Source organism: Vulpes vulpes, chromosome 1 (assembly GCF_048418805.1).
Source record: "Vulpes vulpes isolate BD-2025 chromosome 1, VulVul3, whole genome shotgun sequence".
Classification (NCBI taxonomy): domain Eukaryota; kingdom Metazoa; phylum Chordata; class Mammalia; order Carnivora; family Canidae; genus Vulpes; species Vulpes vulpes.
The window spans coordinates 21,345,045-21,362,857 of record NC_132780.1 but is presented as its reverse complement, the minus strand read 5'-3'; the positions used below and the strand labels follow the sequence as shown (position 1 = coordinate 21,362,857).

The 17,813-nt window shown below is 41.7% G+C and overlaps 2 protein-coding genes across 10 annotated transcripts in view; both read right to left on the bottom strand.

Annotated features, from left to right (window-relative positions):
* The window catches only part of LOC112909435 (uncharacterized), a 41,596-nt gene extending 36,662 nt beyond the window's left edge, over positions 1-4,934 (bottom strand). Inside the window, 2 exon segments of the mRNA XM_025985362.2 lie at positions 3,765-3,856; positions 4,333-4,934. Of these exon segments, the coding sequence (XP_025841147.2) occupies positions 3,765-3,856; positions 4,333-4,927 (687 nt within the window). The 5' untranslated portion in view covers positions 4,928-4,934.
* A 9,345-nt stretch (positions 4,935-14,279) lies between these two features.
* The window catches only part of ZNF471 (zinc finger protein 471), a 40,535-nt gene continuing 37,001 nt past the window's right edge, over positions 14,280-17,813 (bottom strand). For 6 of the 9 annotated variants that reach the window (XM_025985359.2, XM_072760031.1, XM_025985363.2 and 3 more), the window contains one exon: positions 14,280-16,584. In XM_025985359.2, coding sequence (XP_025841144.2) covers positions 14,570-16,584 — 2,015 coding nt within the window. In that variant the 3' untranslated portion in view covers positions 14,280-14,569. The remainder of the gene's footprint in view (positions 16,585-17,813) is intronic. The other 3 variants (XM_072760059.1, XM_072760055.1, XM_072760048.1) reach the window with 1 other exon arrangement.

Sequence of the window (17,813 nt, the reverse complement as noted above, 5' to 3'; positions counted from 1 at the left end):
AAATATAAACTTAGGTGATTTTCACATTGCTTTTCATTCTTTTTCAATCACTGAAAAATGTTAATACCATTTGTGGCTCATGAGCTATACAAAAAAGAGGTGGCAGGCCAGATTAGGCTAGTTTGCCAACTCCTGTCCAACATCATATATTGTGTTACTGTGTGTCACCTAAAGGGCTAGTCTGTAAATTTCTAAATGACAGTGACATGAGGATGCTGACAACTAACACTTACTGAGATCTCACTACGTGCCAGGAACCTTTACGTTTTTCTAGACATTGTACATGCATTAACTTAATTAATCCTTCTAAGAACCATATTAAGCCAGTACCATTATCATCCCCATTTTTACAGATGAAGAAAATGTGGCCATTTAAGTTGCCTTGAGGTTAAATTATACAGTGATCAAATGCTAGAGCTAGCATCTGAACCCAGGCAGCCTGGTTCCTTAGTCCACACCTGTACCATGACACTATCATATCTCGATTAAAATGTTCCACTCAGGGACACCTGGTTGCCTCAATGGTTGAGCTTCTGCCTTCGGCTCAGAGAGTGATCCCCGGGTCCTGGGATTGAGTCCTGCATTGGGCTCCCTGCAAGGAGCCTGCTTCTCCCTCTGCCTATGTCTCTGCCTCTCTCTGTCTCTCATGAATAAAATCTTTAAAAAAATAAATAAAAGGTTCTACTCAGACAGCAGCCATAACGCCCGATATCCATTCACGCTGATGATGAAACAAGATGGACTAGGCAACGTGGCTTTCAGATAAAATAAATTTTCTCCAACTCCTGTCCAGATCAACCTGCTTCATTCAAGGGTACGCAAAATACTCTCATATGTGCACGTCCTATACTCATTCCCATTGTTAGCATGGACATGTGCAGATTTCCAAAAGGGTTCCAAACGTCACACTATACCAGAGAGAAATCATAATGGTACACTCAATATAAGAATTTGATCTGGTGGTCTCACTCTTAATCTTAAAGATGAGAGAGATTATAAAAGCAAACAGAAAACAAAAACAAGTCTAACCTTACACAAAGATACTCAGTATTAATACTCAATAGGAAAAAAATGAAAGTCTTTTGTAAGACAAAATGTCTTAAAGAAGGTTTTTTTTTGTTCAATTCAATTAATTTTTAAGGCAAGTGAATGAAAAATCAGTAATTTTCTTCTTGTAAAGTCTACTTTTTTACACCAAAAATTCTAGCTTTTGAGGCTCTATTATTGTTCCATCCAAATACAACTTTTAAAGTATTCTGATTTCAGGGCAGTCCAGGTGGCTCAGTGGTTTAGCGCTACCTTCAGTCCAGGGTGTCATCCTGGAGACCCAGGATTGAGTCCCACGTAGGGCTCCCTGCATGGAGCCTGCATCTCCCTCTGCCTGTATCTCTGCCTTTCTCTCTCTCTCTGTCTCCCATGAATAAATAAATTTTTAAAAATCTTAAAAAAAATAAAATAAAATAAAAATAAAGTATTTGGATTTCATATAAATTTAATAAACTTTAACCCACGAAGTTAAGAAAAACTTCTAGGAATGTATTCACAGGAAATAATCAGGGATAAAGGACATTTCCGGGTATAAAAATGATTACCATAATACTATTAAATAGCAAAACACTGGCTATAAGAGAGGTTTATACATTCTTCTACCGAATATTTTCTGAATCAGGCATCAGGGTGTTCCAAATCCATGCCTATGTTAGGTGTACTTGGAGCAAAAAACCAGATATATTAAGTAGATATACAGTATGCTGAAATGTGCTAAGAGTTTTTTTTAAAAAAAGAGTAAAGCAGAGAAGATGTGAAGAATTTGTGTGGGAGTCTTTGAAAGTACAGAGAGCGCAATCAGGAAAATAAGAAGGCAATTTTTGAGGAAGCAAAGTGAGTGATGGAGGAGGATGGTAAAACAAAGGGCCAGTTAGGGTCAGTAAGGGTGCTGTCGGCACATCAAGGATGTGTCCTTCATTCGGGGATGCCCTGGGAGGGTTCTGAACAGAGAGTGACATGGCAGTTAGAACAGACCCTGCCTGGCTGCAGTGCTGGGATGTGACTGCAGGGAGTACAAGTAGAAGCAGGAAGTCACAGAAGCAGAGCCCAGGGGCCAATAGTAAGATAACAAGCACCAATGCAGCGATGGTCGCTGTAGGTGTGATGATCATCGACAAGTTTCTAACATAAAGTGAAAATGGCACTGACAGGATTTGCAATGAGATAAACACAAGGAGTGGGGAAAGAGGGGACAATGATGCAAAGGTTTCTGGCCTGAGTAACTGACAGCATGAAATTGCCATGGTCTGAAACAGAGACAACTGTGGGAGCAGCCAGTTTGGGGGGAACCTTAGAATTCAAATGTGAATGTGTTAGGTATGAGTTACTTATTCGATATTCAATATTCAATACTCCTCAAGGAGGAGTCACGTTGGACACTCAGGCATGGAGCTCAGAGCAGAGGTTCGAGCTGGAAAGGCGAATTTGGAAGAAGCCTTCCTGTGGCCAGTTTCTACAGATGAGAAAAAAACTGACCTCCTCAGGGGAACAAGTGCACACAGACAAGAAAGGAGAGCCAAGAACACAACCTGGAGGCACACCGAAAGCTGCAGGTCAGGGGAGGAACCATCAGTGAAAACTGAGAAGTCAGGAAGGTGGGAAAAAGGCCAGTTGAGTGTTGTGTCCTAGAGGCCAAGGGAATAAAGGGCCCTGTGGATAGCAAGGGATGAACTATGTCAAGGGTTGGCAGCCCCCCATTTTTGTAAATAAAGTTTTATTGGAACACAACCCTGCCCATTCATTTACCTATTGTCTATGGTTGCTTCAGTTCTAAAAGGCAGAGTTGGGCAGCTGCAACAGAGACCTTATGGCCTGTAGAGCCTAAAATATTTACTATCTACCCTTTAGAGTGAAAGTTTGCCAACCCCTGAGCTACTTCAAATGCCAACGATAGTCAAAAAAGACTGAGGACTGGGCAGTGCATCTGGTAATGTGAGATCACTGGTAACTTGGTTAAAAGTACTTTGGGTGGTACAACTGGAACCTAGTCCACATATTTATGAGCCCGTGATCATATTTATGAGGCACAGAAAACAGAAACAAACAAAACTATTTGATGGTATTTTAAGAAGCCACATAATCGAGTAAGAAAAAGACAGCTTCTCATATTGCACCAGTGCTGCCCTTTCCTCTTCTGCCTGCCAAAGATCTCCTCTCCCTTCAAAACATGGCTCAAAAATCACCTTCTGGGGAGAGAGCCCCTCCCTTCCCCCACAGGCAGCCAGAAGCCAAGAGCTCCTCTAGGCAGCTCTCACCTGCCCTCTAGAACCTTGTTTGCTTGCTTCCATGACTTTCCACCGACAGACTGTGAGCAACTTGGGAGCAGGGACTGGGCTTAACCATCTGTTTCTCCAGGGACAGGCACCAAGTGGATACCAAATAAAACATGTATAGCACAAGCAGCTGTGGTGCTTGCCCCAAGGAGAACCTCTTGGCTCCATCAGAGTCCCCTTTCAGAGTCTGTCTCAGAACAGTGGCACAGCGCAGTGCTGAATCACTCCACCAATGAAGAATGAACACTGAATGGGATGAAGAGGAAGCAGGGAAGGAAGCCCTGGGCTACCCCTGTAGCCCATCACTCACCAGAATGTAAGGAAATGGGAAACAGCTCCCAGGACAGCTCTCTTAAACGGAAAACTTTTAAAAGAAAATAAACATTATTAAGTCCTGAAAAGCACGGCTGCATTTCAGACAAGAAAGTGGAAATGCCAACTCACCTGAGACATGGCTTTCAGTTCAGTTCTCGCCCCTGCTGCCTCCTGCTTGTGCCTTCTCTCCCGGAGAAGGGCAGTGGCCCTAGAGGGCAGAACTGGGGGGAGAGAGAGGAGCTGGAGAAGGAGTCTACACCGCGCTCCTCATCACCTGCCTGAAATCGGCCCCTTCTTGCAGAGCCTTAAACTACAACCATACATCAGGAAGCGCTTCAACAAGTGAAGAATGAAATGCTATCGGGCACGAGCGGATAGGACCAGTCTTGCAGGGACGGACCTGTACACGACCATCATTCCACCTAGGGGCTGCCAAGGAGGGAGAGGGGTTTCCTCTCTCGGGGGCATGGACTAGAATGGTGTCTGGCTAGGCCGCCCTCCCTCCCTGCACCGCTGCTTGATGCTCGGACTCAGGGTAAATTTCCATACCTTCGAGGGATGATTCCTCCATATACCAGCCCCAGAGCCGAGGGACCCCCATTCAGCAGCACGTGGGCCCGAGAGGCCTCTGCCCCAGACCTCAGCCTCCCCACACTCTGAGGGGGTGACTCCGTCCCCGACCACCTGTCACCCTCACCTCGGTTCTCCGGCCCCATAGTCACCGCTGCTCGCGGGCCCCTGCAGGACAGGCCGTTCCTCGCGCGCAGCCTTCCCCGAGCAGGACGGGCGAAGGCGGCCGGGGTCCCCGCAGTCCGGCCTCGGCCCGACCCGGGCTTTGTGCGGGGAGCGCCTCGGCGGAGCGGGGACCCCCGCCCGCGGGCCCCCGCGCTCGCCGCTCCCTGCATGTCGTAGAGGCGCGCGCGCTCGCTGCCCCCACCCACCGCGGGCACGCCCGGCGTCCAGCGGGCCCCGCCCCGCCCCGCCCCACCCCTCCCTGCGCCCCTGCGGCCGCCGAGCCCTCCGACCCGGCCGGCCGCACGAACCCCGGCCGCCGACCGCCGCCGGAAGTGGCCGTAGGCGGCCACCGCAACGCTCTCTGGGAAACGTAGTCCCGGCCAGAGCGGAGGCAAAACTGAGCGAAGCGCAAGCCACAATGCGTCGGCCCTCCCTGGGCCGACCCAGCGTCTGTCGTTTCCTCTCCGGGCTGGCCGCTTCTGGCTCTTCCTGAGCGCGGCCTCCGGTGGTTGTGGACACCCGACACAGGCCTGGCCGGAAGTAAGGGCCTCCCCCATGTTTCGACGACGCCCCACGGGCTTCTGGGAATCGGCGCTGGGTTCGGATTCGCGCAGGCGCAGTTCCCTGAGGAGCGGAGCTGGCGTGAGGGGCGGGGCTGCGGTGAGGGGCGGAGCCGCGGGGCTGACGTGATGGCTGCGGGAGGTGGAGGTGGCGCGGTCCTCGGACGCGCGCCACGCAGGTGTCCCGGTGGACCGAGTGTGGGCGCAGGACAGCGCTGGGTCTTGGCGGCATCTGCAGTGTGATTCTGCTGGGGCCATGTGAGCACAGCGTGCCTTCCCGTCCGACTCGCGGCGCGCCTTTGACCCCAGGTGGCGCCCGTGTCCTGGACATTCGGGCCCCCGGCCCCTACACCCCCCACCCTCCATGTGCCACTCCCCTCCGCTTGTGGCCTTCCCCCACACTGTCGTTGGGGCTCGTTCCCAACTGTCAACTCGCAGTCACGAATGCCGGTCGCCTCGTGACCTTCTGAAATCTGCTGCGGTACCTTCCTCGTTATCTGAATTAACTGATGTTTTTATTCATTCACGCGGTTGGGCCAGTCCTAACCCTGGAGCTGAGAGCCTCGTTCGGCTCAGTGCATAACCTCACTTAGCACTGGCATAATGCGGTTGTGACACTCAGCATCACACACCCAAGAGGCGTCCTGTTACATTTATAGGACATTTTGTAATGTTATTTAAGACAGGGGAGAGATGAGGGGTAGCCAGGGGCTGGGGGCAAGAGCAGGAGACTCAAAACAAAGGTCTTATATATCTTGATCGGAGCCGTTACACAACTATGAATTTGTCAAAATTCTACACCTAAGGTGAGTACATTTTACTGCACTAGCTTTTAGAAACTCATTAAATTTTATACTTAATATCTGTGTAAATATTTTCTCATTAAAAATAAAGTTGGAGTGGCTTAGATGGTTAAGTGTCTGCCTTTAGCTCACATCCTCATCTCCCGTTCTGGGATCCAGGCCCATGTTGGCTCCAGGCTCAGCGCAGAGCTTGCTTCTTCTTCTTCTTCTTTTTTTTTTTTTTATTGGTGTTCAATTTGCCAACATTTAGCATAACACCCAGTGCTCATCCCGCCAAGTGTCCCCCTCAGTGTCCATCACCTAGTCACCCCAACCCCCACCCACCTCCCTTTCTACTACCCTTTGTTCATTTCCCAGAGTTAGGTGTCTCTCATGTTTTGTCACCCTCACTGATATTTTCACTCATTTTCTCTCCTTTCCCTTTATTCCCTTTCACTAATTTTTATGTTCTCCAAATGAATGAGACCATATAATGTTTGTCCTTTTCCAATTGACTTTTTTCACTCAGCATAATACCCTCCAGTTCCATTCACGTCGAAGCAAATGGTGGGTATTTGTCGTTTCTAATGGCTAATATTCCATTGTATGCATATACCACATCTTCTATATCCATTCATCTTTCGATGGACACTGAGGGTCCTTCCACAGTTTTGCTATTGTGGACATTGCTGCTATAAACATTGGGGTGCAGGTGTTCCAGTGTTTCACTGCATCTGTATCTTTGGGGCAAATCAGCAGTGCAATTGCTGGGTCATAGGGCAGTTCTATTTTTAACTCTTTGAGGAACCTCCACACAGTTTTCCAGAGTGGCTGCACCAGGAGGAGCTTGCTTCTCCCTCTGCCTCTTCCCAGCTATCTTTGTCTCAAATGAATAAAATTTTTTTTAAAAAAATGTCATAAAGCCCTCACTGACATAATAGAACTGAGTTTAAATCACTGTAACTGGAAAAAAAAAATCACTGTAACTGGGCAGCCCTGGTGGCTCAGCGGTTTAGCACCGCCTTCAGTCCAGGGCCTGATCCTGGAGACCCAGGGTCGAGTCCCACGTCAGGCTCCCTGCATGGAGCCTGCTTCTCCCTCTGCCTGTGTTTCTGCCTCTCTCTGTGTGTGTGTCTATCATGAATAAATAAATAAAATCTTAAAAAAATAAATCACTTTAACTAAAATACTTTCTTTAAATTAATGAAATGACCCTGGGGAGGGAGCTCAATTATGAACCAGCAAATAGAAAACCATGGGTAGAGAATATAGCCTGTCCCTTTTCTTTCTGGAATTGGCCTTGGGGTTATAACTGGTGTGTACAACTTCTACTTTATATAATGCCATGCTTCTCTGAGGCTTGACCAACCTCTTAGGGATAACCTGACCCAAACCATCAATGGCCTGGGTGGTATTGCAAGTGTTTTCCATTTCCATTTACTATTGTGCATGATAGTTCAAGGAAGTGAACCATCGTAATCCTCCCAAGCCCCATTAGTCAGTGTCAGCTCTATTTATTCTTGCCTGTCAGGATCAACCACTGGCTTATCTATCCCTCTAGTGGCATGAGACATATGGAATGGACAGAGGTCATTACTGTACCCATTGTCATTCCTGATTGAAGATTTCCTCCCAGGATTAAAACCTTAGCACAACCATAATTCAGAATTGGGAAAGAGAAACTAACAATTTTGAACATAGGACATTATACCCAGACATGGCAATTACTACAAGTAAATGCCCCAACCATAATGTCTTTCCAGTATTATAAATATATATTTTTCAATATATATTTTTTCAGATTTCCAGTATATAAAGCAGCCCCACCCCCCACCTTTTTAACTTTATAAAACCAAATACTATATTTTCCCCTTCTTTAAAAAAAAATCTGCTCTCCTAATGGCAGGAGCTTAAAATGGCTAGGTGGCATGCAGCTTCTGATTTAATGATATCATTACCATTTGCCCTAATGGAAGAATTCCTCTGTTGGGTGCTGAAAACAAACCTCCATATCACCAGAATCCAGAAGCATGAGATAAAGAACCATTCAGCATACACCTACTCATTCCTTAGGATTTTTAATGCATTCCTGATAAAAGTGCCACTAAGTGAAAAGCTAAGGAAAGATTTCCAATACATTTAATATAAAAATGATGAGGCTTTTACAACCCAACCCTAAGTACTCAATTCTTACAGATAGAAAAATAGATTAACTGCACAATGAACACAGGTCTATAAGAGCAAAAAAATATTGAGAGCAAAAATACAGTTCACACATAAAATGTAATGTAATTAAGATTCATTTACTTGCTAAAGTGGAAACAGAAGGGCAGCCAGGGTGGCTCAGTGGTTTAGCGCCGCCTTTAGCCCAGGGCCTGATCCTGGAGACCTGGGATTGAGTCCCACATCTGGCTCCCAGCATGGGGCCTGCTTCTCCCTCTGCCTGTGTCTATGCCTCTCTCTCTCTCTCTGTCTCTCATGAATAAATAAATAAAATCTTAAAAAAAAAAGTGGAAACAGAAGACTTGGTAGGTGGTGGTGCAAAGGAGTCATTTTTTTCAGGAAGAATATTCCTCTTTCTGGCTCCCCCTCAGTGTTTCAACCTTTTGGGGGACTTAAGATTATCTCACTTGTTTCTGCTACAGAGTAGTCATGTCACAGAAAAAAGCAAAATATAGGGACACCTGGGTGGTCCAGTGGTTGAGCATCTGCCTTCAGCTTGGGGCGTGATCCCAAGGTCCTGGGATCGAGTCTTGCATTGGGCTCCCCACAGGGGAGCCTATGTCTCTGCCTCTCTCTGTATATCTCTCATAAGCAAATTTTAAAAATCTTTTTTAAAAAAAGCAAAAAATAGTCTAAATGAAGTGATACAAAACATACCTCTTGCCAGTATGCATTAAAAAGCACAATATTTGTGTTCATGTACATATGGCATGCAATTCAAATTTGTTCCACATGATAGCCTCTGACTAGAAACTGTTATGCTGCATAAACTGGTGAGTGTGCTTTGTCTGATAGCCTAATGTTGAAATACTATTCTTTATAGTATACTTAGTGTATCTGCTTCTCAGTGATGGGGGTGCAAGGAGTAGCAACTAACTCTTCAATATTCCTCCAACCACTGAGCACACAGGGACATCACTAAGGTGGCAACTCCCAGTGTTGTCTTAGGATTTGATTCAGACTAGCATGAATGTTACCAAACCAAGTAGGAATAACTAGTTTTGAGTTTATTTACCAGGCTTTAGTCAGGAAACACATACACCATGGGGCTCAGTAAAGGGAATTTAATGCAGGGAACTAATGACAAAGCTGCTGGGAAAAGTGAGAGAAGAACAGGGAGGTCACTCAGATCAGTAATGGGAGAGCAGTTACCAACACGAGAGCTTGAAGGCCAAAGGGTAGAGGGGATATTATCATAGCCATGAATCAGGGCCACCTGAAGAGATAGACCAATCCACAGGGAATTCCCTAGCGGGAACTGGGACTGTAAGAAGAGGTGACTGGAGGGAAGTAGAGGCAATGTAGCTATCATCATTGTGACCACCCGAAGCAGATTAAGTGAGAGAGAAATACCGACTTCTCCCCAACTCTCACCTTTCCATATATTGCTAGTGCCTCCAACTTAGTAAACTAGACAGAAAACCAGTGGCAAAGGACTCTAGGAAATGTCACCTGCAGAGCTTAAACACATGCAATAGAGTGTAGAACAGGGGATAAGGCAGTGTAGAACAGGGGATAGAGTGTAGAACAGGGGATAAGGCAGAAAATGGATCTTACAGAGAACAGGCAAACGACTGTCACAGGATTCCACAGGCCTACACAAGAATTGCTCTATAGTCCTCCAGAATGACTGCAGTACATGTCCCTATAGCTCAGAATTCTTCCAAAAATGCTGGTTATTTCTTTTTCCTTAGTATGCACTTACCTGGGTAAATGGCTGCAATTCTTTTGCAAATCCTAAGAATAAAGGTCATAGTGGTGTTACAGGAAGGTTTTCCTCAGGGGTACCAAGCCTCCTGTCCATAAACCCAGATCTGGGAACAGGATGACAGACAGTTTCTAGTGTGGGTGATAACTGGACTGAGTGAGGCTTTTAGACAACAGAAATGAAGTGCTAAATAGGAAAATAAAGTAAACTTTCAGTGGTTGACTACTGATTTGTAGACTTGCTAGTAATCACAGCCAGCAATCTGTCAGACCATCAGTGGTATGCTGGTAAAGTTTGACACGAGGCTCCCCAAGGGAAAGAGGTGTGTGTATACTATATGCAATAAATTTATTGTAATTTTACAGATGTGTAGCACACATTTAGAAATAATAGCAAAATGCAATACTCTTGGATTGTCAATTCTGTATAGCAATTGATTCTCTTAGAATGATTCTGTTGACTTTAGCTATGTAAGCTTAAAACTGACAAATGGGTAGAATTCTGACAATGTTGGCTGATATTTTTGTTTACTTTAAAGAGTAAGATCAAAGTGAAACATGAGGAGGACATAGGTCAGCACTTCACTTGTTATGTCAATGATAGGACTATTATTATCTTTGCTAAATAATAGCTTTTGAATACTGGAAGAATATTTCCTCTACTGTTTGTGCAGTTCACAATGTACAGACATGACACATTTTTAAGTTTAACCTGAATTCCTAACATTTTCTCTGTCAACTTTTAAAGTCGACCAGCCTTGAATTGTAGTGTATGCTGTTAAATACTCCCATCGTACTTGAGTTAAAGTTACCAGCATGTTGTCACTGAATGCAGAGTTGGAAAGACGCACAGCAGCAACTGTTATGTGATATGTCTCTTCTATACATTTTAGTCATATAAATAAAATATGGTAAATAAATGCTCAAAACTCAGATTCCAAACTATTGTCTGTTTTTAATATAACTTGCTGGTTATAGTATAAATTTAGACTATAAACATATATATATACAATATGTTATACATTACCTAGTACAAACATGTATTTACATGTATATATGTCTACACATGTATAAACACACATACACATTCAACTTTTAACAACCAGTTCACAAAAACTCCTAAAAATATAACAATTAGCTCTTGAGAGCCAGAATGAGCCTGCCCAAGTGTGCCACCAAATCAACTGCTCTGCTTCTGATGAGTTGCTGCTAGGGCTCAGCATTCCCTGGGCTGCTCCACTTGCTAGAGATCAGAAATCCCTTTCTAAAAGCAATCTCCCTTCCCAGCATGCCAGACATCATAAGGTTGGAGAGTAAAGTACTCTCTAAAGATAGTAATGCTTTCTTTTCTCGTGGCACAGGTTCAAGGAAAGGCATTTTGGCCCTGTCTCAGGGAGCCTAATGACAAGGTAAGAGAAACTCAGGCATAAGAAAACAAGTTCAGCATCCCAAATTTTCCAGTTCCTTCCTGCGTATCAGGCAAGGTCATTTCTGCAATTTAAATCATTTAGTTTCAGTTAGGACTTAAGAGATTTGCATTTAATCTACCCAGAAAACTATGAGAAGAGCATAAACTGCATAAATTACCACATCAAATATGTAATACCCTGTGTGTATACCATAAATTCAGCCCAGTTCAAAATTTTGTTTAATATCTGAGGCCAAGCACCATTAAAACCCATTTTTCCAGCCATTTTCTAGACTTTGATATAAATGTTGATACTTTGAGGAGTCTCTCAACCTTTCCCTAATCTCTTTTTATCAACCTCTAGGTCACTTTAGAATCAGATTTTTTTTTCCCTTTCTTTTTTAAATCATGGAGCCACAGTAAGCTAAAAGGGAAATAGGCTAACCTTTAACCTTCATCCACAGCTATCTCAGGCAAAGGATAAGTAGTTGGTATGGTTTCTTAAGGTTTCTTATGGTCTTAAGAGTTTTAATCCCCAAATTCTTCCGCAAATCATCATTCCAATAACCAGGATACCAACTGCCCCTTAATGTCAAACATTTTACTTACGAAATCTGCCACAATTGTGAATTCACTTCGCATTGTAGCTAATTCTTTGATAGCAATCATAGACAAAGAGCTACAACTAAGAGTCTTTTAACTATGTTACAAAAATGGCTGGTGTCCTAGTCCATGCTTTAAGCAAAGATTTTAAAAAGTCATTATTGCTTTTGCTTTATAATCTCCAATTCCATTATGAACAAGCTTCATACAAACCCCTCAGACGCATTTTTTGTCCTTTTAAGTGATCTAAAAATGATCTCAACCATAGCTGATTAACTGTTTTACTGCTGCTATCAAAGCATGCTACTTGCATGGCACAAAATATGAATTAGGAGCCTTATAATCCTTTGCTCCATTTCATCCTATAATCAATCTTTAATAATAACGCACATTTTCTCAGGATGTTTTGCCTGAAATCCATTCAAGGATACCAACTTCTGTATTGATTAGGCTTCTTTGGTTGATAGCAAAAGACCTTAATCTAATTTTAAAACGAAAACAACATACTAGTAGGATACAACTTGGAAAGAACATGAAACAGGTCAGCTCTAGTGAGCAGAGCAGCAGGAACATAGTATCTTTAAGTTGTGGCCAAAGGATGACTCATTTTCAACTTTCTCCTGTGTCCCAAGGAGTTTCTGATTGGATTAAAATGAACCAGGTGCAACTGGCAACACAAAACCTCACCTAATGACATCAGGGAAAAAATTATGTGTATTTCTGTGTGCATGGGTTTAATTTGTATCATAGACAAAAACAAATATCTGATGTGTATGTATTTTCATAAGTTTAACTTTATAAATATTTGATATAGCCATGCAATCATAATTATGAAAATTACACCCTCAATTAGTAAATTATGTCTTTCTGTGAGTAGAAAAATCTACCTCAATCTTTTTAGTGACTGCGTAATCTACTGAATTTTCTGTAATTTAACTAGTTTACTAGTGCTAGACATTTAAGCTGCTCCAAATTTCTTGCAATTCTATAATAAATGTGCTTATGCATCTATATTTCTGTACTTGTGCTTTGCAAGAAGATAAATTCCTAGATTTAAAATCTCAGCAAAATGATTAGTTACATTTAAAATGTTGACAGGTAACACATTAGCTTTTAAAATGGCTTTTAACTAATTTATCCTCCCAACATATAAAAATAGATTTCTCACATCTGCAACAGTACTGGATATTATCCATAAAATTTGTGCTGGGTTATATTGGTGGCAAAGGCTTTTTGAAATTTTAATTTATCTGATCATTATTAAAGTTAGGAACTTCCTCTATTTTATTTGACGATTTCATGTTCTGCAACTGTGAGTTGCTTGTTGGTGTGCTTTGTCAGACTATATCTTATCCTTGCTGTTTTTCAACAGCATTTTTTATAAGGGCTATATCCTTCACAATACATATACATTTAAAATATCTCATAGCCTGTCATGTGCCTTTTAACTTTGCATAGCCTTATACCATGGAAAAGATCTAAATCTTTTACATGCCCCTTCCTGTCACTCTCTCTTTATGGCTTCTGGACTCTGTGTCCAGCTTACCAAGTCTTCTTGAACTCAAAGAGAAATATTCTATATCCTCTTCTAAAACTTTGTGTTTCCTATTACATCTTTAATCCATATTCAGGGAACTTCTCTTTAAGGAGTAAAATGTGGCTCTGATTTTACTTCCAGTTGGTTAACTGTTGGAACACCATTTAAATAATCCATCTCCCCCACTGATAATCAAAAATACCACTTTGTGGGGTGCCTAGCTGGCTCAGTCAGAGGAGCATGTGACTCTTGATCTCAGGATTGTAAGTTCAAGCCCCACAGTGGGTGTAGAGATTACTTAAAACTAAGTAAGTAGAAACTTAAAAAAATTACTATTTTTACAATAAATTGAATTCATGGGTATATGATCTTTTCCAAAAATTTCCTATGATGCTTGCCTATTTACCTCTCTACAGGATCTTCAGAACAAAAATGTCAACGTAAAAATATCCTACAGTTATCATGACTGAAACTGAATGAATGTAGACATCTTTATAGCATTGAAACTTCCATTTAGATCTAGAAACAGATATGGATCTCCATTTATTCAGAACTTCCGTTTTCCTTCAGTACAGATTATAATTTCCTTTCTATATAGAACCATAAGTAAATTAATCTATCATTTCATTTAGGGGGGTTGATAACAGAACTGAATTAGCCTCATGAAAAAAAATATCCAAATACTTCAAATTATTACATTTTAAGTATTTTTTCTATACTCTACAACACTTTAATTAGTAGTTCCTTTAAAGTTTAGACTATGTCTGTGAGCCTGGGTGTTTTAAAATAGGGCTAAACTATTCAAGCTCTCTATTGTTTCAGTTTTAAATACTAAGGAATTTTTAGTTTTTTTTTTTTTTTGCCTTTATTAACTATAGTCTTATCTTCTTCCCAATAGATTCTATTGTTTCAGTCACATCCAGAGCTTTAGATACTTCCTCAAACATATTCTATGTACCAGGTCACACTGAATTTCTGACCAACAAGGTAACACAGCCTTGGAGTCATGAGAGAGCCACTGTTATTCTAATAGCAAACTTTAAAAATTACTACATGTTAATCCTCATTATCCACCTTAAGATGTTTCAGTTACAAAATTATTATAATCTCCCAGTACTGATATACTGCTTTCCAGAATTCACTCTTCAAAAGTAATTTTGAAGCAGGCTCTGAATGATACTGACTTAACATTTACCAAGCACTTAGTCTGGGTCAGGCACCATGCTAAGCACTTCATGCACATCAGATAGTTTAAATTTTCATAATCAAGGTTTTAAGAGGCGAGTAGTTTGATTACATTTACGTGTTTAAAAAGACCACCATGACAGTAGTGTGAAGAATGAACTTGAAGGGAATGAAACAGGATGTAAGACAAGTTTTTATATTGGAACAGTACAGGTGAAATGACTGTGTTTTGGAGTAGGACAATGAAGATTAAAAGTGGATGAATTCCAAAAATACCTAGCAGATATATTCATGGGGCTTGGTGACATAGGAGGTGAGGAAGAGCTGGATGCCTGAGATGACTCTACGGCATGAACTTTCTGATGATGAGTAAGGTGTACACTTTGTCTAAAGACTTTTCCACATTCCTTACATTCATAAGATCTCTCTCCAGTATGAATTCTTCTATGCAGATTAAGGTGTCCAATTTGACTAAAGGTTTTCCCACATTCATGACATTCATACGGTTTTTCTCCAGAATGAATTCTCTGATGAACAGTAAGGGATTGACGATGGCTAAAGGCTTTACCACATACACTACATTCATAAGGTTTCTCCCCAGTATGACATCTTTGATGACAAATAAGGGATGATTTTGTTCTAAATGCCTTCTCACATTCAACACATTCAAAGGGCCTTTGGCCGGTATGGAGTCTCCGATGCTGAGAACGGGATGAGCTATCACTAAAAGCCTTTCCACATTCACTACATTTATAGGGTTTTTCTCCAGTATGAATTCTCTGATGTTGAATAAGGCGGGTAGTCTGGCTGAAGGCTTTACCACATTCATTACACTCATAAGGTTTCTCTCCTGTATGAATTTTATGATGTTGGGCAAGGTGTGCCCTCTGGTTGAAAGCTTTACCACATTCATTACATTCATAAGGTTTCTCTCCAGTATGAATTCTCTGATGAGTAGCCAGCTGTGAACTGATGCTAAAAGCTTTTCCACATTCTTTACATTCATAGGGTTTTTCACCAGTATGAATTCTCAAGTGACTAGCAAGGTGTATACTCTGTCTAAAAGCTTTCCCACATTCCTTGCATTCATAAGGTTTCTCTCCAGAATGCACTCTTTGATGTTGTGTGAGTGATGCATGATGGCTGAAGGCTTTCCCACAGACAACACATTCATATGGTTTCTCTCCGGTGTGAATCCTCTGATGGACAGTAAGGGAGGAGCCATAACTGAAGGTTTTCCCACACACTTGACATTTATATGGTTTTTCTCCAGTATGAATTCTCCTATGCTGAATAAGGCCTATGTGATCACTGAAAGCTTTCCCACAATCAATGCAATCAAAAGGTTTCTCCCCAGTGTGATAATACCTCCAGTGACGAATAAGGGATGTGTTCTGCCTGAAGGCTTTCTCACACTCAATACATTCATAGGGTCTTTTGCCAGTGTGACATCTCTGATGTCGGGCAAAGGATGAACCATCACTGAAGGCTTTCCCACATTCCTTACATTCATAGGGCTTCTCCCCCGTATGAATTCTCTGGTGCTGAGCAAGATGTGCAGGTTGGCTGAAGGCTTTTCTACATTCCATACATTTATACGGTTTTTCTCCAGTATGAATTCTTTGATGTTGAATAAGGTGTACGTTTTGGCTGAAGGCTTTCTTACATTCTTTACATTCAAAGAGTTTTTCTCCAGTATGTATCCTGTGATGTTGAACAAGGTGTTGACTCTGGTTAAAGGCTTTCCCACATTCTTTACATTCATATGGTTTTTCACCAGTATGAATTCTCTGATGAACAGTAAGGGAAGAGCTGTGGGTAAAAGTTTTCTCACATTCATTACATTTAAAAAGTTTCTTTCCTGCATAGACTTTCTTGTGTTTTACTACCACAGAATTTTGGGGAAAGCTTTTTTTATCTAACTTGTGATTATAAACATTTTCTTCTACATTGTCTAGATAGACAAATTTCCCAGATTTGTTGTATTTGCGATCTATTTCCTTAGTAAGGGTCTTGTTATGAGTGATTACTTCTTGCCTGATAAACGTCTCTTGACTTACCAACTGCCTCTCAAAAATATCTTCACATTTCCAATTTTTTCTGAAAGTAGAACACTCAAGTCCATAGCGTGTAATTCTCTCCATTAACACATTATCATACATAAAGTGCTTCAGAGGTAATTCTTGTGTCTCATATGTAGATCCCGAATCTGAAAAATATCAAAAAAGCAAATGCTTCCTTTATCATGGGATATAACAAAAGAAATATTTAATGTGGACAAAAATAGTGAATCCCACAAAAATCTATTATGTAACGGCACATCAACTGAAAACTATGCAAGTGGATTTCAGAGCTCAGGGAAACATGGAAAAACTGATTAAGAGAATTAATTATAGGATAATGAGGTCTCAGAAAAGTAGGCTGCAATAATAATATTTTATTTTATCCTGTATTAACATAGCAGATAAATTAAACACCATTCCTCTGTTCTTTTTTTCCTAAGAGTTTATTTATTTGACAGCACAAGCAGGGGGAGTAGCAGAGGGAGAGGAGTAAGCAGGCTCCCCGCTGAACAGGGAGCCCAACACATGACCTGAGCTGAAGGCAGACCCTTAACTGAAGCAGACGAGGCATTCAGGTGCCCCCATTCTTCTATCTTTTCTCATTTCTAGTCGACTTACACATATAGGTAGGTTAATGTTGCTCAAATATCAGTATCATCACATAATTTCTGCTAATCAAAAATCTCCACAGATTCCCAGCAACCATAAACACCTTAAGCTTCATGACTTCCCTTGGGGTTTAGGAAAAACTCCTAGACTAATCTTTTCATAACTAGAAAATAGTGTTTGTATGTATCATTGCTATATGTTTCAATACAGTGAACTCTTCATTTCTCAGAGATCCTTGAACTTCAGGCTGCATGGTAAGGCATTTTTCCATTCACCTTCTCATTTTCACCAGCTTACTAAGAGCGTCACTTCCCAGGCCACATCTTTTTTTTAAAGATTTATTTATTTATTCATTCATTCATTCATTCATTCATGAGAGACACAGAGAGAGAGAGGCAAGACACAGGCAAAGGGAGAAGCATGCTCCCTGCAGGGAGCCTGATGCAGGACTCAATCCCAGGACCCCGGGATCAGGACCTGAGCCACCCAGGCACCCTTGCCAGGCCACATCTTAATGGGGTTTTGCCATAAGTCTTTTTGAATAAACTACTTTCATAATGGTATGTAGGTGGGTATTACTATTATTAAGTTCTTTTTATGGCCACTTAAAATACCTCTCTTGCCTTGTGAGCTAGAATATAAGCTTCAGGGAAGAAATAAAAAAATGCTTTAAACACTGCTACTAAGTCACTTAACATATATCACAGAAACTCAGGCATATATAAGTTCTCAATAAATATATAATGAAGAAATTTGTTTTTTTTTA